The sequence below is a fragment of the Oncorhynchus kisutch genome, linkage group LG28 (genome assembly GCF_002021735.2).
Source record: "Oncorhynchus kisutch isolate 150728-3 linkage group LG28, Okis_V2, whole genome shotgun sequence".
Lineage (NCBI taxonomy): Eukaryota > Metazoa > Chordata > Actinopteri > Salmoniformes > Salmonidae > Oncorhynchus > Oncorhynchus kisutch.
In genome coordinates, this window is record NC_034201.2 from 22,028,090 (window position 1) to 22,051,635 (window position 23,546).

The window sequence follows — 23,546 nt, forward strand, 5'->3', positions numbered from 1 at the left end:
ACTGGCTATGCAATAGGACTGCGACTATGCTGCTCCCAAATGACAGATGGGTGGCTCAGTGTTAATAGTGTTCTCAGAGTGGTAAAGACTACCAGATGTTTGGGAACCCAGATCTGCAGCACAGCCAGCCAGACCCTGTTCCTCTGCTCCACACTGCCACTCAAAACAGGGAGAGGGAGGGGTGGAGAGAGACAGAGAAGCAGAGAGAGAGAGAGAAGAAAAAGAAATAAAGGGAGGGAGGAGAGAAAGGTTGGCTAGCCTCGCATGCACTCAGTCAGTGGGGTCACTGAGTGCGCTCGTTCTTTTTTGGACTGCCTGTCAAAACACTACTGCAACCCGCCCGCCTGCCCCGCCGCAGTGTGTGCCTTTTCACTGAGGAGATCTTAACACCACAATGTTCTACACACACTAGCGTACATACACACACATTACGCATGCACGCACACAAACGTTCACACACGCATACATACACAAACACACACACTCTCTTCTGAGACACAGGGAATCTCCTTGAACTTTTAGCCATGTTCCAACCTCCTATTACAGCCTATTACAGACTCTCGTCTCTTAGCAGCAACTCATAAAACATCAACACTGAGTTTGAGATGGGCATCATACACAGTGTGAATGACTTGAGTAACGTCAAATCAAATCACATTTTATTTGTCACTTGCACCGAATACAACAAGTGTAGACTTTAACGGGAAATGCTTACTTACAAGCCCTTAACCAACAATGCAGAGTTCAAAAGTAAGAAACCAAAAATATATAAATATACTTAAAAACAGCCATGGGGGATATTTCAACTCGAGTATGAATAGATTTTGCATGGTATATGAAACATTCTTAGGTGCTCTTATGCTATTTAAATATGAACATGCATTTGTAGGGTATATATACACATGTTCTTAGAGTCTCAAATGATGCATTAACATGTATTGCACAGAATATGAAAGCGTTCTTGGGCTTAAGCTAAGCATAGTGGACACATGGTAGATGCATGTATTTGCATGGTAAATTAGAGAGTTCTTACCAGGTAGAGGAGGAAGGTGTGCAGGCCAGTCCCCAGTCCCACAGATGACAGGATACCCAAGCCTACCCAGTAAGCACACCACAGGAACCTCTTCTCCATGTGTTGTACATACTGTACACAGGGAAGAGACAGTGTCAGCTTCACATCAGGACAAAGAGAGACAGAAAGACTGTCAGCCATGAGAGACTCAGGCAAAGTGAAATAAATGTAAGTAGGACAGACACTAGGAGGGAGGGAGGGTGGGTGTGTGCACCCTACTCTAGAAATAGGAGGCAGTGCCAAGCGTGAGAGGCAGAAAGTCAAAGTGCACCACAGAAAGAGAGGGGAGGGGGAGCAGTGGTGAGAGGGGGAATGAAAGCAAGTGAGAGAGGGGGGGGGGCAGAGGGGGCGAGAGAGGGCAAGTTATAGAGAGAGAGAAAGAGAAGGAGCAGAGGGTGTCGGGTGAGAGAGGGCAAGTGATAGAGAGAGAGAAAGAGAAGGAGCAGAGGGTGTCGGGTGAGAGAGGGCAAGTGATAGAGAGAGAGGGAGTGGGAATATAAAATAGAGATTATAAACTGGTGTCTGTTGTTGAGAGTTTAGAGGACAGGGCCGTAGGGTAGGAGTGTTCAGATTCAGAACAACACAAACAGAGAAGAACAGAATCATTCTTCTTCTTCAAGGAAGCCAGTTCTTACCCAGTTTATTTCCCCTACTCTTCATCAGCTCTCTCTCTTGCTCTATTCCTTTATCCCTCTCTCTCTCTCCATTTCTCCCTCTCTCTCTTCCTTTCTCCATCTCTCTCTCCCTTTCTCCCTTATTCTCTCCCTTCATCCCTTCATCTTCTGCTGCCCATCTCTCCCTCCATCATATATGGACCAACACCTCCTCCTCAAGCATGGGCAGACAGGTTGTTTTCTGGAAGGGCCAGTGATGGTGTAGATTATGGGAACACTGTGGAGGTTTTTTGGCACCGAACTCTATTTCCCAGCAAACCCCTGTGAACTCGGGAAAACAGCAGAAGCAGCAGTGTCTCTCATCACCTAGTAAAAAGCCTGGGTGGGAAGTGCCAGCCATGTCCAATTGTTTTTAGGCTTATCAGGAATTAATGACGTAACACCTTAGGACTAAATCTTAAGAGTCTAATATGGTAAATAATATGGTTATTGCTGCAGCTTTAAAGCAATTATATTTGGATCTCGAGCCACTTTTGCTGTGATACATTAGTTGTTAACTTGGTACAGGGCGCACGTGTGTGTTTGCACTCAGCATATTAGCTGTTCATGTGGTACAGCTAATGTACTGATTAAATAGGGCATGTGGACATGTGGTAAATAGGTCAGGTGAAGGTAAGTGAGTGTTAAATTTAATACTCTTTTTCAGCTTATGGTCTTGGGAGACAACAGCTTTATAAAAAGTCTTAGGGATGTTAATTAGCAACCCCTGATGATGTGTGGACAGGGCTGTTCACACACACACACACACACACACACACCTTCTGATGTGTTCCTTTAACAGAGTAGGCGATGGAGAAGAGGATGACCAGCACCAGCAGAGACAAGACTGAATGTCTCTGCCGCCATAACCTGAGGGAAGAAGAGAGGAGTGAGGGAGGAGGGAAATAAGTGTTTTAGAATAGGTTAGGTAGTTTAGGTCTTAGGAGCATTAGTAGATACTACACTACCACTTCTACACTCCATCCCCAGGGGGCAGCAGCAAGCCAAATGCTCTGCCAGAAAAGCCTTGTGAAGCCTTGATAAGCACACAGGTGGGGCCAAGTGATGATCGTCAATCTGTGAGAGAGAGGTGGGCAAAAGCCTCTATGCCTGCTTTTGTTTGTTTTGTGTTATCTATACTAAACAACAATATAAACACAACATGTAAAGTGTTGGTCCCATATTTTATGAGCTGAAATAAAAGATCCCAGTAACTGTCTATAAGCAACAACAAAAAACATATTTCTCTCAAAGTTTGTGCACAAATTTGTTTACATCCCTGTTAGTGAGCATTTCTCCTTTGCCAAGATAATCCATCCACCTGAAAGATGCGCATGTCAAGAAGCTGATTAAACAGCATGATCATTACAAAGGTGCACCTTGTGCTGGGGACAATAAAAGGCCACTAAAATGTGCAGTTTTGTCACAACACAATGCCACAGATGTCTCAAGTTTCGAAGGAGCGTGCAATTGGCGTGCAATTGGCATGCTGACTACACGAATGTCCACCAAAATCTTTGTTCCCAAAGATTTTAATGTTAATTATTCTACCATAAGTTGCCTCCAACGTTGTTTTGGAGAATTTGGCAGTACATCCAACCGGACTCACAACCGCAGACCATGTGTAACTACGGCAGCCCAGGACCTTCCTATCCAGCTTCTTCACCTGCGGGATCGTCTGAGACCAACCACCCGGACAGTTGATGAAACTGAGGAGTATTTGTGTCTGCAATGAAGCGCTTTTCGGGGGAAAAACTAATTCTGATTGGCTGGGCCTGGCTGCCCAGCGGATGGACCTGGCTCCAAAGTGGGTGGGCCATGGCTCCGCCCCTACCTAGTCATGTGACATCCATAGATTAGGGCTTAATGAATTTATTTAAATTGACTGATTTCCTTATATGACCTGTAACTCAGTAAAATTTTTGAAATTGTTGCATGTTGCATTTATATTTTTGTTTAGTGTAAATAAACCCTGGATAATATTTATGACCTCATCAGGGAGATGCTTAAACATTGCATAACACAATTTATCATAACTTGGGGCTGTACAGTGCGTTCAGAAAGTATTCAGACCCCTAGACTTATTCCACATTTTGTTAGGTTATAGCCTTATTCTAATAATACCCCAAAATGACAAAGCGAAAACAGGTTTTTAGAAAGGTTTGCAAATGTATTAAAAATAAAAAACAGGTTTTTAGAAAGGTTTGCAAATGTATTAAAAATAAAAAACAGTAAGAACTTACCTAAGTATTCAGACCCTTTGCTATGAGACTTGAAACTGAGCTAAGGTGAATCCTGTTTCCATTATAATGTTTTATTTAACCTTTATCTAACTAGGCAATACAGTTAAGAACAAATTATTATTTACAATGGCGGCCTACCCCGGCCAAACCCTCCCCTTTCTCGGGCGATGCTGGGCCAATTGTGTGCCGCCCTATGGGACTCCCGATCATGGCCGGTTGTGATACAGCCAGGGATAGAAGCAGGGTCTGTAGTGACGCCTCTAGCACTGCGATTCAGTGCCATAGACCACTACGCCACTCCTTGAGATGTTTCTACAACTTGATTAGTCCACCTGTGGTAAATTCAATTGATTGGACATGATTTGGAAAGGCACCTAACTGTTTACATAAGGTCCCACAGTTGACAGTGAATGTCAGAGCAAAAACCAAGCCATGAAGTCAAAGGAATTGTCCGTAGAGCTCCGAGACAGAATTTTACCAAAACATGTCTGCAGCATTGAAGTTCCAAGAACACAGTGGCCTCCATCATTCTTAAATGGAAGAAGTTTGGAACCACCAAGACTTTTCCTAGAGCTGGCCACCCGGCCAAACTGAGCAATTGGGTGGAGAAGGGCCTTGGTCAGGGAGGTGACCAAGAACCTGCTGGTCACTCTGAAAGAGCTCAAGAGTTCCTCTGTGGAGATGGGAGAACCTTCCAGAAGGATAACCATCTCTGCAGCACTCCACCAAACAGGCCTTTATGGTAGAGTGGCCAGACGGAAGCCACTCCTAAGTAAAAGGCACAAGACAGCCCGCTTTGAGTTTGCCAAAAGACACCTAAAGGACTCAGACCATGAGAAACAAGATTCTCTGGTCTGATGATAACCAAGAATGAACTATTTAGCCTGAATGCCAAGCACCACGTCTAGGGGAAACCTGGCACCATCCCTACGGTGAATCATGGTGGTGCCAGCATCAGTCTGTGGGGATGTTTTTCTGAGGCAGTGACTGTGAGACTAGTCAGGATCAAGGGAAAGATGAACGGAGCAAAGTATAGAGAGATCCTTGATGAAAACCCGTTCCAGAGCACTCAGGACCTCAGACTGGGGTGAAGGTTCACCATCCAACAGGACAACGACCCTAAGCAAGACAATGCAGGAGTGGCTTCGGGACAAGTCTCTGAATGTCCTTGAGTGGCACAGTCAGAGCCCGGACTTGAACCCTATCGAACATCTCTGGAGATACTTGAAAATTGCTGTGCAGCAACGCTCCCCATCCAACCTGACAGAACTTAAGTGGATCTCCAGAGAAGAATGGGAGAAACTCCCCAAATATAAGCTTGTAGCTTCATACCCAAGAAGACTCCAGGCTGTAATCGCTGCCAAAGGTGCTTCAACAAAGTACTGAGTAAAGGCTCTGAATATTTATGTAAACGTGGGGTACTGTGTGTAGATTGATGAGGGGGGAACAACTATTTAATCAATTTTAGAATAAGGCAGTAACATAACAAAATGTGGAGTAAAGGGGCCGGAATACTTTCCAAATACACTGTACACATCCACAGTCTATAAGGGCTAATCGAACCTCATGCAATGTAACATCAGTACTTTCCAAATACACTGTACACATCCACAGCCTATATGGTCTAATCGAACCTCATGCAATGTAACATCAGTACTTTCCAAATACACTGTACACATCCACAGCCTATATGGTCTAATCGAACCTCATGCAATGTAACATCAGCATCCAATGACAAGTCAACAATATCCCTCTTCTTATACACATTAGTATGAGCATTTAAAATCGCATGCCTGCGTTGCTTGTACACTTTGTTCAAAGTAACCCCACTATGTTCATTAGCAAATGACTTCCCCAACATGTCATCTTTTTCTTTATCTAATACAGCCAGATTATCACCATCAACCAAAACTGGAGTCCGAGTGTTCTTGCTTCTTCCAGTCGTCATCTTCTTCAACATTCCCCAGCTCAGTACCCCTGCCTATTGTAGAGCAGAACTGTGACCATGCATTTGTCTTGACAGACTTAAAGACCCTACGTACTAAAGCTCTCATCCTTTGGAAATCAAGTAGATTCTCAGAAGTTAAAGTCCTACGTAATACTCTGTAGGTCCTATTTATTTCTTGAATAGACAAAGTACAATCTTCAGTCCACCAAGGAACCACCTTTATTTTCTCACCCACTTCCCTGCACTCAAAATTAGAGAAGTGACAAGAGGCAGCACAAACATCAACAGGAATCTCTAAACACAACTATCCAACAGACTTTTGACAAAGTTCTCCAAACTTTTCCAAGTCCGCTTTAGGAAAGCACCATCTTCTGAATGGTATCCTGTCTGGAATAGTGACATCACCAGTCATGGTACAAAAACTATTGGGAAATGATCACTCCAAATAGCAGAATCATCCATTACCTTCCATTCACACATGGCTGCAACAGCATTAGAAGCCATTGTGAGGTCCAGGCAGGATGTAACTCCTCTAACATCATCAACTCTTGTACCACATCCATCATTAAGACATACTAATGCTCTTGCTTCCATCATGTCCTTGACAATCATACCATTAGCCACAGTATGTGTGCATCCCCATAAACTATTGTGTGTAATAAAGTCGCTGCACCATCTCTCTAGAGCCCAATTCTCCTGATATTTCATCAAACATCACGACAGATAGTTCATGACAAGAATTGTACAACTTGAACAGCTTAATATTACTAGCCCTACCGTAGATTTCAAGCATTACATTTATATTCAGGTGGAACAGAAATACTACGATATGCAAGCCCTTCCTTTATGAACGTAGGTCATCCTCCACCCTGACCAGCTGTTCTGTCAGATCTGACTGAACAATAAACAGGAATAAGAAAATCAACATGTGGTCTAAGCCACGTCTCTCTAATCTCTAAATCAATCACATATTTCTTAAACTCTTGACCATTTGCAATAAGGCTTCTAGTACTCCATTAAAAGATGATAAAAAAGCATAACACAAACTTATTCTGGTCATCATCCAGATTATGATCTGATGTATCAATGGTACTGAAGCTTAAGTAATGTTCAGTAATTGTTGAGCTGCAATTCTTCCCTACTTCCATTATTCGTGCAGTCCTGCTCCTCTTCTGACCCATATCGATTGCTCAACACAAGAACGCTATCAAGTCTATACGATTTACAATTTCTCTGTGCGATTTCTCTGTAACCAAGCATTATTGCTTGCATATCACGTTGCACCAGGCTGAGGCGCCATGGGCTACAGTCATCCTAGACGCAGCCACCACTGATGTATTGGAGCCAGCATTTCAATCAAAAGGCTTGTTCATTTCACAAACAGCCTCTGCATAGGATGCATTATTCGTTACCTTGTACCTCTGCGTTTCCATGGCTTGTTTTGTTACTTCACATATGTTACTTCCATATGCTACACTATGCTCACCATCACAGTTGCAACACTTAACTTTGGTATCAGGTCCACATTTTCCGTACTCATGATCCCCACCACACCTTGCACATCTCATTTTCCCTTTGCACACATTAGCAACATGTCCCATCCTTTGGGAATTTAAACACCGAAGTGGAGGTGGCAGTTTATTGGCAGCGCCCTCCAATAAGTAAAGTAGTATTTCAGAAATATCTATTGATTATGTAAATGAAGTGGTTAACTGTTTGTTTTCTACCATCAGAAGTGCAGTATGGTTTGTCATCTTGTGAACTTGGTCAGCTGATTCTCTGAAAGCACTGATGTATTTCAGAAAGCTATCTAGTGGAGGTAACATTTAGTGGAGGTAAGTCATTTTGGTGTACTCTTGTTAATGTGTTATCTGTGTCAAACAAGCAAACCTATTCCTCGAAGCTTTAATACTTTGCTTGCTCTTTATCTGCTTCTGTACGGTTTCCATTCAATCGGCCTAGAACCTGTCTAATGTTTAGATGTTACAATTGTAATAAAACATGTATATTTTTGCTGTTGTCTGGTCCGCTCATTGCTCAGAACTGTTGACCCAACTCAATAGGTGGCCTGTCACGAACGTGTGTGTGTGTTATGTTCTGGTTGAGGTGTTCCCCTCATTAAACAGTAGTTGTGCCATTTTAGCTAACCATAGTCGGCAGGCATTACTACAATATCCTACGGTCATGTCGGCAAAAACATTTTAGGGAAAGGGGGATACCTAGTCAGTTGTACAACGGAATGCATCTTCTGCATTTAATCCAACCCCTCTGAATCAGAGAGGTGCAGTATACTGCAAAAACACTACAGTTAATACTGCAGTATGCTACAGTAAAGTCTGAAAAAACAATACAGTGAGTGTAGTCATTTATTTAGACCATAGTATACTATAGTATTTTCATGGAGGTTAGCTGTCAATGTGTAACATGTTTGAACTTGGAACACAAAGGAAATACGTGTTATTCTCGACAAATTTCTAAATGCATTGTATCCACATGTGTTTTTATTGTTTTCATATAAAATCAATCAAGGGATACTACAGTATGGAGTAGAGTATTCTACAACGTTCTATACTAAGCACTACATGATCGAGAGGGAAACTCAGAGGAGATCCCCTGCATGACCTCCACAAGGACAGCATGTTCAAATCAAAACAGCATCGACAAAGCTAGCGAAAAGTTAGCTAGCAGTCCAATCGATCAGACAATTCTAAAGTAAACACTACGTGATCAAGGAATGCTACAATGGGTATGTAGTATAGTATTCTACAACATTCTAAAGTAAGCACTACATGATCAAGGGATACTACAGTGTGTAGTATGGTACACAAGAATCATGATCAAGGGATAGTAGTGTGTAGTGTAGAATTCTACAATATACTACAAATTTCAAAAGTAAGTACTACGCATGAATCATGATCAAGGGATAGTACAGTGTATAGTATTCTACAGTATACTACAAAAGTCTATAGTAAGCACTACACGATCGAGGGATACTAGTACGTACTATAGTATTCTATAGTTAACTACAGTATGTGGGTTTACCAAACATTTCAGTTTCTAGACCTGTGCCCTAATTTTCAACCAATTGCAGGCTGGTGTTCATTATCAAGTATTTCTTGTTTTCCATAGGTCCAGCTAATTAAGTGATTAATTGACGCAGGTGTTTCAGCTCAGTAACTAGGTCACCTGCCATTTTAAAATGGGTGTGCCAGAATGTTTGGAGTGGAAGGAAGACAGCTCCTTGAAGCAAGTGTGGAAAAGATGGAGGAAACATATTTTCTATTTGAAGCTGATGTTGGGTAATGAGAGAGTTAGTGGGCTACAGTTCTGTAAAAGAAAGGAAACAAAAGAAGTAAAGTTGTGATGGAAGCTAAGATATCCCTAGATAATTTTATAGTCTGAGTGAGGGTTTTGGCTCAATGTTACCAGGGGGATCTGTTTGAAATCACAAGGAATATCATGGGTGAGGTGATGTCAGTAAGAGTCAAAAGAGCTGGTCTTATTAAAATTATTACTTGTGTTTAAATTATTACTTATTATTACTGCAGACTTGTGTCTGCAGAAAAGTGTGCTTTGTGCCTTTAAGATTTTTGAATGGAATGTTTTGTGTATGGATTTCCAAAGCAGGAAGCCTGTCAATGGAGTCTGTCTCTCTGGGGTTGAGCATGAAGTGGATGCAGATTATAAACTCAGCAAAAAAAGAAACATTCCTTTTTCAGGACCCTGTCTTTCAAAGATAATAGTAAAAATATTTTTAAAATTTAAAAAATCCAAATTCACAGATCTTCATTGTAAAGGGTTTAAACACTGCCCCATGCTTGTTCATGAACCATAAAAAATGCACATGCACCTGTGGAATGGTTGTTAAGACACTAACAGCTTACAGATGGTCGGCAATGAATTAAGGTCACAGTTATGAAAACTTAGGACATTAAAGAGGCCTTTCCACTGACTCTGGAAAAACACCAAAAGAAAGATGCCCTGGGTCCCTGCTCATCTGCTTGAACGCGTCTTAGGCATGAGGACTGCAGATGTGGCCAGGGCAATAAATTGTCATGTCCGTACTGTGAGATGCCTAAGACAGCATTACAGGGAGACAGGACGGACAGCTGATCGTCCTCGCAGTGGCAGACCACATGTAACAACACCTGCACAGGATCGGTACATCCGAACATCAAAATCAAATCAAATTTATTTATATAGCCCTTCGTACATCAGCTGATATCTCAAAGTGCTGTACAGAAACCCAGCCTAAAACCCCAAACAGCAAGCAATGCAGGTGTAGAAGCACGGTGGCTAGGAAAAACTCCCTAGAAAGGCCAAAACCTAGGAAGAAACCTAGAGAGGAACCAGGCTATGTGGGGTGGCCAGTCTTCTTCTGGCTGTGCCGGGTGGAGATTATAACAGAACATGGCCAAGATGTTCAAATGTTCATAAATGACCAGCATGGTCGTATAATAATAAGGCAGAACAGTTGAAACTGGAGCAGCAGCACGGTCAGATGGACTGGGGACAGCAAGGAGTCATGTCAGGTAGTCCTGGGGCATGGTCCTAGGGCTCAGGTCCTCCGAGAGAAAGAAAGAAAGAGAGAATTAGAGAGAGCATATGTGGGGTGGCCAGTCCTCTTCTGGCTGTGCCGGGTGGAGATTATAACAGAACATGGCCTGCGGGACAGGTACAGGATGGCAACAACAACTGCCTGAGTTACACCAGGAACGCACAATCCCTCCATCAGTGCTCAGACTCTCCGCAATAGGCTGAATGAGGCTGGACTGAGGGCTTGCAGGCCTGTTGTAAGGCAGGTCCTCGCCAGACATCACCGGCAACAATGTCGCCTATGGGCACAAACCCACCGTCGCTGGACCAGACAGGACTGGCAAAAAGTGCTCTTCACTGACGAGTCGCGGTTTTGTCTCACCAGGGGTGATGGTCGGATTCGCGCTTATCGTCAAAGGAATGACCATTACACCGAGGCCTGTACTCTGGAGAGGGATCGGTTTGGAGGTGGAGGGTCCGTCATGGTCTGGGGCGGTGTGTCACGGCATCATCGGACTGAGCTTGTTGTCATTGCAGGCAATCTCAACGCTGTGAGTTACAAGGAAGACATCATTGTCTGGCATTGTCATGCTGGAGGGTCATGTCATGATGAGCCTGCAGGAAGGGTACCATACTGCTCGTTCTGTGCGTGATTTCCTGCAAGACAGGAATGTCAGTGTTCTGCCATGGCCAGCAAAAAGCCCGGATCTCAATCCCATTGAGCACGTCTGGGACCTGTTGGATCGGAGGGTGAGGGCTAGGGCCATTCCCCCCAGAAATGTCCAGGAACTTGCAGGTGCCTTGGTGGAAGAGAGGGGTAACATCTCACAGCAAGAACTGTCAAATCTGGTGCAGTCCATGAGGAGGAGATGCACTACAGTACTTAATGCAGCTGGTGGCCACACCAGATACTGACTCCCTCTTTGTTCTCTCTCTCTTCTCTTCAGGGACACATTATTCCATTTCTGTTCGTCACATGTCTGTGGAACTTGTTCAGTTTGTCTCAGTTGTTGAATCTTGTTATGTTCATACAAATATTTACACTTGTTACATCACTGGGGCCAAGCTTCCTGCTATCCAGGACCTATATACTAGGTGGAGTCAGAGAAAGGAACTAAAAATTGTCAAAGACTCCAGCCTCCCATGTTATAGACTTCTCTCTGCTACCGCACGGCAAGCGGTACCGGAGAGCCAAGTCTAGGTCCAAGAGGCTTCTAAACAGCTTCCCCCCCCCTGATCCCATCCCAATGTGTTTAAGTGGGCATCTGAGGCTGAGGGCTGTTGGAGGACTTAAGGCCCTGATCCTTGGTAACCTTATTAAAGGACTTACACACTCACTTCCCCTCCTGTCTTCACCCACTTATTAATCTGTGTCACAGGATATTACAGATATCTTAATTTGAGACAGTTTGCTACAGCAGGAAAATAATCCTGCAGCAACATGAAATGTGGATAATGGCTTTTTTGTAGGGGTTGATTAATAAAAAGAATGAAGTCTGAAATTTCAAAGTGGAAATTCACAAGTTAAATTTCCTGCATTGCAGGAAGGTGCCATTTGCTTTCCAAATGGCACCTTATTCTCTACATAGTGCACTACTTTTGACCCTATTGAGGGTTTTCTGTTAATAATTTGAAAGTCAATTCAATCAGATATGAGATTATAAAGCAAACCTTAACAGTAGCCCTGAGTTCATGTCAACATGCAGACTCAACCCTAACCATATTCCTACACCTAGCTTCATGTCCACATGTTAGCTCAACCCTAACCATTACCCTAACACTAGCTTCATGTCCACATGTTAGCTCAACCCTAACCATTACCCTAACACTAACTTCATGTCCACATGTTAGCTCGACCCTAACCATAATCCTACACCTAGCTTCATGTCCACATGTTAGCTCGACCCTAACCATTACCCTAACACTAACTTCATGTCCACATGTTAGCTCGACCCTAACCATAATCCTACACCTAGCTTCATGTCCACATGTTAGCTCGACCCTAACCATAATCCTACACCTAGCTTCATGTCCACATGTTAGCTCGACCCTAACCATTACCCTAACACTAACTTCATGTCCACATGTTAGCTCGACCCTAACCATAATCCTACACCTAGCTTCATGTCCACATGTTAGCTCAACCCTAACCATATTCCTACACCTAGCTTCATGTCAACATGTTAGCTCAACCCTAACACTAACTTCATGTCTGCTTATAAAGCTTTTGATACTACAAATAATTATCTGTGCTATAACTTATCACACTAGCCGTTTTATATTTTATATATATATATATATATATATTCACTTCTCTCTCACCATTTACATTTTATTTAACTAGGCAAGTCAAATAAGAACAAAATCTTATTTACAATGATGGCCTACACCGGCCAAACCCAAACGATGCTGGGCCAATTGTGCACCGCCCTATGGGACTCACAATCACGGCCGGGTGTGATACAGTCTGGAATCGAACCAGGGTGTCTGTAGTGACGCCTCAAGCACTGAGAGGCAGTACCTTAGACCGCTGCGCCATTCAGGAGCCCATGCAGTCCACTTGCTATGAAAACAACTTGTGCTATCGTGAACTAAGCAGCCTCTTACTCTGGCAGCAAGCTACTTGTCTTGTGGTTTACCACATCCTCTTGTCATTTAGAAAATAAACATTATGTCCTCATGCACAACCACAAGAGGCTCAATGTGCACATTGACTTCATGTCATCGTGTACATGTCAACAGACAATTAGGTGACTAAAAACAGGGAAAACATCATGGGGATCACCCTTGAGACAAGGTTATTAAACCGGTTCTATATTACCATCAACATTGAGCCTGCAATGATACGGAGTGTGTGGGAGTATTATTCAACTGAACACATAATACCATTTTTATAAACACTTTTTAAACTGGGCTGGTAAAAATATAATTTGGGCAGTGCATCTAATTAGCATCCTTCATAGCAACATCAATGAAGATTAATGGCAAAAACGACTCCCTGCTTAAGTAGTTGTTTTAATAAATGGTCCTGTGTTTGGTCTGACTGTAGAGCCAGGCACACAGGATGAATTACAGGGGAGCGAGCCGGGAGGGCAGCAGGTAGACTTTCAAGGTCTCCTGTCTGCACGTCCTTTCTCCTCGCATCCTTCTCAAAACACTTTGAAGGAGAAGGTCCGAAGGGAGGGACATTGGCTCTTCTCCCCCAATGCAGTTAGAGAAGGAGGTGAGGACAGAGGCCGCGAGGAATAGAGGAAAGACTAATTGAGAAAGAGCCTATATCTTCTACTGTAGACTCTGACCCTGCTGCCTCCACGTCGGTCTGTGGCTGGGCTGCCATAACATGGCCACAGCGGTAGGGAGTGTGTGTGTGGGCTCAGACCTTTGTCTTATTCCACACCACCAGCTCGACTGTATACTTGCTTAGTCTGTCATAGTGCAATGGATCCCAGTATTGGGGAGATTCATGAATACATAACCTGTTTCCACACTGAGAAACAGAAATACTTTATATTTTAACACTTTGTTGTCAACACTTTTTATATTCAACATTTCCAAGATGGAGGACATGAGGACTGAAGTGTGTGTCTCACCTCCACATCCAGTCCTTCAGGGTTGTGAGCAGCTCCCGCAGGAAGTAGTGTAGCGTGACGAGCGGTTTCTTCCATAACACCAGAGACACACGCTCCTCGCGGTCCCTCTGCTTCCTCTCACTCAGCGACAAGGAGTCTTCAAAAACACACACAGTGGGTTTTACCTTTACCACCTCTAAAGACATGTCAGTCAATGTGAACTACTAGGCTGTAGCTTAAATCAACTCAAATGATACTGTGCTTGTTTTTATTTTCTTCAGTCAGGGTGAACAAATACTTTGGCCTACATCACCGTATGTTACGTCAACAATAACAATCATTAACTTCATTAACTGGTCATGGTCATTTTGTGGTTCATTCAGCGGTCCCTACCTGCAGACTGCCCGTTGTGCTTTTCTCTGGCTGATAGGCGCCTCTGAGGTAGCTCGCAGTCTGCCCCATTGTTTGCCATCTCATTGAGTAGTGGTTGGACCGGGGGACACCTGAAGAGGAATGACAAAAACCAGAGAGGACAGACTGGTTAGAGCAGGCCTAGGGGACTGTCGGTCCCGACTGAGTGTTGAGCAAAGTGCAGCAAGATATGGGACAGACTGTGTAGTGTTGGCAGGTCTAGTCATGGCGGAGTGATGATCAGAGTGCAGAAGGTGATGGTATCATTAGGTCATACATAGGGCTTTATCGGGTTACCACTAATCTGCAGGACACAGAACAGTGTGTGAGAGACAGCTTAGAGCTGAGAGTTGGGACTCTGACATACAGGCACGCAGGCTGCTCAGCTCTGGTGGAAGTGTCAGTGTCACACAGCCTGATAATCCCTCTATCCAGCACCCTTGGCTCTGCTACAGGAGGGCCCCTGTATTCAGTTTACAAATGTACACATTAACTGGGCTGACAGACTGCAGACAAGGAACAGCGTTGGATTTTACAGGGGCCCATGATGGCTCTTTTCTATTATAGATAGGAATTCTATGGACACATGCTGACTGAGGCCCGAGTAGGGTTGTTTTTGTTGTGAGAAATAATAGCTGCGAGCCTCTGGAACACACATGGACAGCGACAACCTACTACTGAACGGTATAGGGTGGCTCATAGGTCTAAATGCAGACGTTCATCACTGCTCATTCAAACCTCCTAGTAAGTGAATGAGCAAGTTATTTACAATCAACCCTACAAAAATGTAGCCAAACAGATGTTTTACAAAAAGTTACCTGTTCCTTCTAATACAAATACTGGGATAGAAAAGATGCATGGGAAAATGTTATTTATTGGGCTGAAAATACTGTAGCATTAAAATCATCACTCAGTCAGTGTTGAGTTTAGGCTATAATATTCAGTGTAGTAGGAGATAATAGCCTACTACACCTACATGCTCAATAATGCAGTGTCCGAGTGTTGGTGCAACACAAGCACAAATACACAGACTGGTTCCTACACCTAGCAGTTAAGACAGTCATGTAAAGTTTAGGGGGAGTAAAGGTATTGGATGCCCCATATCAACTTCAAATGCTGCCTCTAATCATACCATGAATGTTTTCTGTGAGAGAAGTCACTTTGGCTGAGACAAAACAGCTTGGATATACGGTGTATTGACAGCTATTCAAAAAGGAGAGCAATAAGCATCACGCATCAAAACCAGCTGCATTGCAGAGCTAGTCAAGCACCTTTAAAGGGCCAATCTGGAATTGCTACATACATTTTTGGTCAGTTAAATTAATAGCCATTGATTCTTGAAGAAAATAACTTTTATAAATGTTTCATGAGTTAATGTCATACCCCATAAGATCACACAAAATAAGCTTGATTTACTCCAATGTTTGTAAACAATGTAAACAAACACTGTATAGCTTCAAAACATGGTTAACATTACAATTTTGATCTCATGGATGGTCAGTCCTTGCAGCCACAGCTCTAGGAATTTGAGTATTCATATTTCTCAAGCCCCATCCCTCAGCTGTTTACCAAAACAAGAGGCAGGGTGTACCTTTTTGTTATTGTTTGAACTCTGGATTGACCCTTTAATATATTGTCTTGTCTACTCTTGTGCGTCAACAAGACTGTTGTTTGGCTGTGTGACGTAACTTGGTGCAAGAAGTTGACAAATAAGTAGCATCACAGCTTGTCAGTACACGGGAGTTGAAACCCCCACTACGCTTCATCATTTAAAGAGCGGAATCTTTGATTTACCTGTAATGTTGATATCACAATCCGCAAATTCAAGGCTGAAGCCTGAAAAGAACAAAACAGCGCGTGTCCTAGATCCAGCAGCGCGCACAAAATCCGCCAGAGCCAAGGACTCGATTGCGCAATAACTTCCTTCAATAAACAGACTGCGTGTTTGAGACCTATTGTGAACCCACTTGTGCCGTTACGCTTCGAAAGCAAAACTATGGTTGTGAAACTTCACCAGGGGATAAATTATAATTAAAGTAACATGTTAAACAATCGCGTCGAATTAAATGGGATTTATTTTTGACAAGCAGTTCTAGCATCACTCCCTCTCCACGCAGTGTGCACTGGTTTTTAAAGTAGCCTATCAACAGTACCAAAAAGTCATATGAATCTCTTGGTACGCAACAAGTAATGCACAATGTTCGAGGCAGGCAGAGCAACTTACCATACTGAGATGTCTTGAGTGATAGCAATATGCCAAAAACCACCGTTTCAAGCTCCGGTGGCAATATAATTATACAACCTACACGACTATAGTCTAGTGCGGGGTGTGGTGGGGGCACAGAAAGGGATAACGCACTAGAAGGATAGTCGGGGGCCGCGGAGGGGTTGGTGGCAAGTAAATTAGACATTTCACCATTTGCAGTAACTACCCCAAGAGTTAAACTAATTTAATGCTCCAAAAATATATTCAGATCACTTTCCTGGAACACAAGTACAATTTAGTTTAAAAAAAATATATATATATATATATTTTTTTAGTAGGGAAGATTAGTAGTAAGATAGTAGTAAGATTATTTAAGATACTGTTGGAAGAGGCAGGGTTTTCGGAAAGATGGGCAGGGACTCCTGTCCTAGCTTCAGGTGGAATCTGGTTCCACCGTTGGGGTGCCAGGACAGAGAAGAGCTTGGACTGGGCTGAGTGGGAGCTGCCCTCCCATGGGCGTGGGAGGACCAAGAGACCTGAGGTGGCAGGACGGAGTGCTCGGGTTGGGGTGTAGGGTTTGAGCATAGCCTGACGGTAGGGAAGGGTAGTTCCTCTTGCTGTTCTGTAGGTAAGCACCATGGTCTTGTAGTGGATGTGAGCTTCAACTGGAAGTCAGTGGAGGATTGGGGTGACATGAGAGAACTTGGGAAGGTTGAAAACCAGATGGGCTACTGCATTCTGGATAAGTTGCAGGGGTTTAATGGCACAAGCGGGGAGCCCAGCCAACAGCGAGTTGCAGTAATATAGACGGGAGAGGACAAGTGCCTGGATTAGTGAGTGAGGTAGGGTCGTACTCTACGGATGTTGTAGAGCATGAACCTGCAAGAGCAGGTCACTGCTTTGATGTTTGCAGAGAACGACAGGGTGTTGTCCAGGGTCCCGCTAAGGCTTTTTGCATTCTGGGAGGCTGACACTGGAGTTGTCAACCGTGATGGAGAGGTCTTAGTGGATTCGGCTATTTCAGCCACACCTGTTGCTGACAGGTGTATAAAATTGAGCACACAACCATACAATCTCCGTTGACAAACATTGGCAGTAGAATGGCCTTACTGAAGCACTGAGTGACTTTAAATGTGGCACTGTCATAGGATGCCACCTTTCCAACATATCAAATTTCTGACCTGCTAGAGCTGCCCCAGTCAACTGTAAGTGCTGTTATTGTGAAGTGGAAACGTCTAGGAGCAACAACGGCTCAGCTGCGACGTGGTAGGCCACTTCACACACAGAACGGGACTGCTGAGGGCTGAAGCGCATGAGCACGTAACAATCATCTGTCCTAGGTTACAACACTCACTACCAAGTTCCAACCTGCCTCTGAAGACAACGTCAGCACAATAACTGTTTATCGGGAGCATCATGAAATGGGTTTCCATGGCCGAGCAGCCGCACACAAGCCTAAGATCACCATGTGCACCGCCAAGCATTGGCTGGAGTGGTGTAAAGTGTGCCGCCATTGGAAACGCGTTCTCTCGAGTGATGAATCACGCTTCACCATCTGGCAGTCCGATTGACAAATCTGGGTTTCGCGGATGCCAAGAGAACACTACCTACCCCAATGTATAGTACCAACTGTAAAGTTTGGTGGAAGAGGAATAATGGTCTGAGGCTGTTTTCCATGCTTCTGGCTAGGCTCCTTAGTTCCAGTGAAGGGAAATATTAAAGCTACAGCATCTAATGACATTCTAGATGATTCTGTGCTTCCAACTTTGTGGCAACAGATTAGGGAAGGCCCTTTCCTGTTTCAGCATGACAATGCCCCCGTACACAAGGCGAGGCCATACAAAAATGGTTTGTTGAGATGTGTGGAAGAACTTGACTGGCCTGCACAGAGCCCTGACCTCAACCCCATCAAACACCTTTTGGGATGAATTGGAACGCCGACTGCGAGCCAGGCCTAATCGCCGAACATCAGTGCCTGACCTCACTAATGCTCTTGTGGCTGAATGGATGCAAGTACCCGCAGGAATGTTCCAAGATCTAGTGAAAAACCTTGCCAGAAGAGTGGAGGCTGTTATAGCAGCAAAGGGGGACCAACCCCATAAATTTAATGATCTTGCAAATATACATTTTGATAGGATCTTGAAACCATGGAAAGGGAAACCTGTCCATCTGAGTAAATTACACTGATTAATTCTCTAATGATATCGCAGTTTACATATCTATTCATGGCTCTACCCACTCCAGGAAAATATTTTTGTAAGTCACATGAGCAAACAATATTTTATTTGTAATAAAAACAGAAAGTTAAAAGGGTATATTTATATAATGAATATAAGTGTAGAGGGCTAAAAGTATTACATATCAAGGCATTAAACCTATATTAAAGCTTCTATTATCCCTGGGGCGGCAGGTAGCCTAGTGGTTAGTGTTGGTCCAGTAACCGAAAGGTTGCTAGATCGAATCCCCGAGCTGACAAGGTAAAAATCTGTTGTTCTGCCCCTGAACAAGGCAGTTAACCCGCTGTTCCTAGGCCATCATTGTAAATAAGAATTTGTTCTTAACTGACTTAAAAGGTTCAATGCCAAAACTGTATCTAGTAACTGGTTTTCCAGTAGGACACATCTAATGTTTAAAACGGGCCTCTTTGCTGTTATACAGATTAAAACGATAAATTTCTGGTGAATTGACAATAAAACCCTGTCTTTTTAAATAAAGCCATACTGAGTGGGCTACAATTCCAATTTGTAGCCCACTCTTCCTCCAGAAGAGGAAGAACATTTACTACAAATAATGTTTAAACTCCAATGTACTGATAGAGGATACACCACTTTTATTGGAGAGAATGTATAAGGAAGTGTATTTCATGTTTATGAATGACATTGCAAACAACAATGGTAAAATTGTCACACAAGCAATTAATCAAATTGCATTGAGATGTATTCTCTATAAAAAATTATAACCAACTCATTGCACCTCTTGCCACAAAAATGGAAGAAGAAATTACTTAAATGAAAGGAATTAGTTATTTTGTCTGCCACCAATTAAAAATCAGAAATAGCTTCCATTCTAAATTGTTAAAATGTATCAGTTTCACTTGCAGTCAAGAGGGTTGACAACCGCATACAATTCAAGATAGTTAGGAACAGATTTTCATGAACTGCTATACAAAACCACAATTAACACATCAGTCTGTTACTTTCAATTAAATTGATTATATTAAATTCTTGCTACAAAAAGAATGCTCATTATGTGGGGCATTGGACAGTCAGACCTGTGCAGACTGCCATGTGGAAACCGACTCATTAGGGCATCTCTTTTGGTACTGTCCATCGGTGCCAGGTTTTTGGAGTCAGGTCCAGGAATGGTTGTCATAATACAGGCGGCAGGTAGCCCAGTGGTTAGAGCGTTGGGCCAGTAACCAGCAGCTAGCCCCGTGGTTAGAGCGTTGGGCCAGTAACCAGCAGCTAGCCCCGTGGTTAGAGCGTTGGGCCAGTAACCAGCAGGTAGCCTAGTGGTTAGAGCGTTGGGCCAGTAACCAGCAGCTAGCCCAGTGGTTAGAGCGTTGGGCCAGTAACCAGCAGGTAGCCCAGTGGTTAGAGCGTTGGGCCAGTAACCAGCAGCTAGCCCCGTGGTTAGAGCGTTGGGCCAGTAACCAGCAGCTAGCCCCGTGGTTAGAGCGTTGGGCCAGTAACCAGCAGGTAGCCCAGTGGTTAGAGCGTTGGGCCAGTAACCAGCAGCTAGCCCAGTGGTTAGAGCGTTGGGCCAGTAACCAGCAGGTAGCCTAGTGGTTAGAGCGTTGGGCCAGTAACCAGATCGAATCCCTGTTCTAACCCAATGTTCCTAGGCCGTCTTTGTAAATAAGAATATGTTCTTAACTGACTTGTCTAGCTAAATAAATCAATTATATTGGCTCTGCAAACTGTATTGTTGGGGGATTTGAAGGTCCAGGGGCAATGTTGCAGATGGGAAGGTTCAAGCCCCCTAGTGAGACGCCATGGTAGAATGGAGGAATGTAATTGCAAGAGAAAAATGGTAGAATGATGATTTTCTGGGAAAGATGGGTTGATCTGTGGCTGTCAGAAGGTTGTGTGTATATATTATATATATATATTATTTGAGGATAACCTCAACCTCTATATACACACATACATACATATATATATTATTTGAGGATAACCTCAACCTCTATATACACACATACATACATACATACATACATGTTTGAGGTTATCCAATCAGGGGGGAGGATGGGAATGTGATTATTGTATGTTTTGTGTTTAGTTATTTATGTTGTGTGTTTTGGTTTCAGGCTGTGAGCGGTGTGTCTGCTGGTCCTGGTGGTTATGGGTAGTTTCAGGCTGTGAGCGGTGTGTCTGCTGGTCCTGGTGGTTATGGGTAGTTTCAGGCTGTGAGCGGTGTGTCTGCTGGTCCTGGTGGTTATGGGTAGTTCCAGGCTGTGAGCGGTGTGTCTGCTGGTCCTGGGTAGTTTCAGGCTGTGAGCCGTATCTCTGCTGGTCCTGGTGGTTATGGGTAGTTTCAGGCTGTGAGCGGTGTGTCTGCTGGTCCTGGTGGTTATGGGTAGTTTCAGGCTGTGAGCGGTATGTCTGCTGGTCCTGGTGGTTATGGGTAGTTTCAGGCTGTGAGCGGTGTGTCTGCTGGTCCTGGTGGTTATGGGTAGTTTCAGGCTGTGAGCGGTGTGTCTGCTGGTCCTGCTGGTTATGGGTAGTTTCAGGCTGTGAGCGGTGTGTCTGCTGGTCCTGCTGGTTATGGGTAGTTCCAGGCTGTGAGCGGTGTGTCTGCTGGTTATGGGTAGTTTCAGGCTGTGAGCGGTGTGTCTGCTGGTCCTGGTGGTTATGGGTAGTTTCAGGCTGTGAGCGGTGTGTCTGCTGGTCCTGGTGGTTATGGGTAGTTTCAGGCTGTGAGCGGTGTGTCTGCTGGTCCTGCTGGTTATGGGTAGTTCCAGGCTGTGAGCGGTGGGTCTGCTGGTCCTGGTGGTTATGGGTGCACTCACTTCCATGCCCAGCCTATTGTACATGTATATTATTGTAGCGTCACCATCTTTATTGCAAAAATAAATACAAACACAACTTTAGACAACCTCTGTCAAATGAATATGTAATGAACTGTCCATTGATCAGCACAGAAATTGATAAATCAGGACTGTTTGCAAAACAAGTGGTTCTAAGCTTATTTAAATTGGACACGGGTAAGCTAACGGTTACAGAAATCGGGAACACAGACAAGCTCTATAGATCTGAGTGACTGTGTCCAACACCTGTTATGTTGACAAATGGAATTCCGAAATATATCATTTTTCACAATGACATGTATAGCTAAAATAAAGGTTTAAGGAAATACAGGGAGGCACCACATTACTACAAGACAAACCAGTTCACTCAATCAAGCCGGTGGTCTTGTAAGTATAAAAACTAAGTTTGCTTTCATATAATTAAAGAGAGCATGGAAAGGGATAATATCTTAGTGTATTCTGTAAAGAATCCAATACTTTACCTTGTATGCAGTACAAATCACATTGTGGGAGCAGCATCTCTAAGTATGAAGTAGGCTGTTTGTGAAGATTTTAATCCTAAACAGCTACTGTAGTATGTAAAAGCTGTGTGCTGGAAAACCTTGGCAGATGACGTAGGCATTTTGATGCTCATGTGGATTTTATTTTTCAGCTTCAGACCAAAGCTTACTTCTCACTTAATAAATCTATATTAAACAAAACGTTACATTAACAAATGAACCATATAATGACTAAAGGGAAGTCCTGTAGGAGTGAGGCACCCAATAAGTGATAAGGCAGGGGGTTTCTACAATTGCATTATAATGCAATACTAATGTATTGCATGCTATTGTAATAGGCCTACATCCATAATCTAAATCAATGACAAATGTTAACTTTGTAAAAACATGACACCCATTGAGCTCTAAAGCTATTGAATGTAACTCTGAATTGAGAGCAGCTGTCAGACAATCTCTGTACAGAAGGACAAAAATAAAACTAATGTGTGACAATATCAATGACCTGTTGTATGACTGAAGCTTGATAAACGTTTTTTCAAAGCACCGAGAATGTGACCTTGCTCTCAAGCTATAACCCAACATTCTGTCAAGACAGGAGTTGCTACTCCTTTTTAAAGAGTACATTTTTATAGCCTCAATCGCACCATAGATCACTTTTTATTTGGCAGCTAGCACCTCTAGAGAATAAATGATTCAGATATCCAGCAAAAGATCCTCAAGGAAAAGTCAAGAAATTAACAAATTGACCCTGAACAAAACAGACCAGTAAGTAGATGCATGGTGGATTATAGAGAATAACAAATATGCAATAGAATAGATTCGTTTGTTTTGTTTTCCCCAAACCATCAAATCCACATCACCTTTAATTCACACTAACCTAGCTTCATTCATACACGATGGCATTAATTAATCAGATCCTACTGTTACGAAAGCATGTTTTTCACCAGACACTAGACCATTTTCATTCATCAAGGACTCGGTCAAAATTACAGAGGCTCAAAATAAAATATTATTAGGTTATAGCAATATGATCAACCTTATTATATGCTTGACAAAACCTGGCACGCGTCAGTAAACTAGCATTTTACAAATACATGCTGATAGAGGATAGCCTAATGTCAAATGTGGATAGACTATTTGGCCTAATGTTATGCTACTACTGTTATAAACACACCACGACAATGAACAGACATCAACCGAACAAATAGTCTCCTTACCTTCTCCTTTTTCACTCTCGAACTGTCAAAAGCCGCAGCCTGACGCACAGGAAACAGACCTGTATTTTATTTGATCAAAGATTATTTATTATATTGACAAGATGGTCGAGTGACCTCTCTAACAAGGGAAAGACATGTCCTTTAAAGATGGAAGCCAGATCA

General features: G+C 43.2%; 1 protein-coding gene across 3 annotated transcripts in view; it reads right to left on the bottom strand.

Annotated features, from left to right (window-relative positions):
* LOC109872934 (vacuole membrane protein 1) overlaps positions 1-23,511 on the bottom strand; it is a 129,943-nt gene extending 106,432 nt beyond the window's left edge. Inside the window, exons 1-5 of one of the 3 annotated variants that reach the window (XM_020464362.2) lie at positions 23,385-23,511; positions 14,415-14,524; positions 14,043-14,178; positions 2,505-2,595; positions 1,034-1,144 (exon numbers count right to left, since the gene is read on the bottom strand). In XM_020464362.2, the coding sequence (XP_020319951.1) occupies positions 1,034-1,144; positions 2,505-2,595; positions 14,043-14,178; positions 14,415-14,493 (417 nt within the window). In that variant the 5' untranslated portion in view covers positions 14,494-14,524; positions 23,385-23,511. Of the gene's footprint in view, positions 1-1,033; positions 1,145-2,504; positions 2,596-14,042; positions 14,179-14,414; positions 14,525-16,226; positions 16,356-16,656; positions 16,785-23,384 lie in introns of those variants that run through there. The other 2 variants (XM_020464360.2, XM_020464361.2) reach the window with 2 other exon arrangements.
* Between the last annotated feature and the right edge of the window lie 35 nt (positions 23,512-23,546).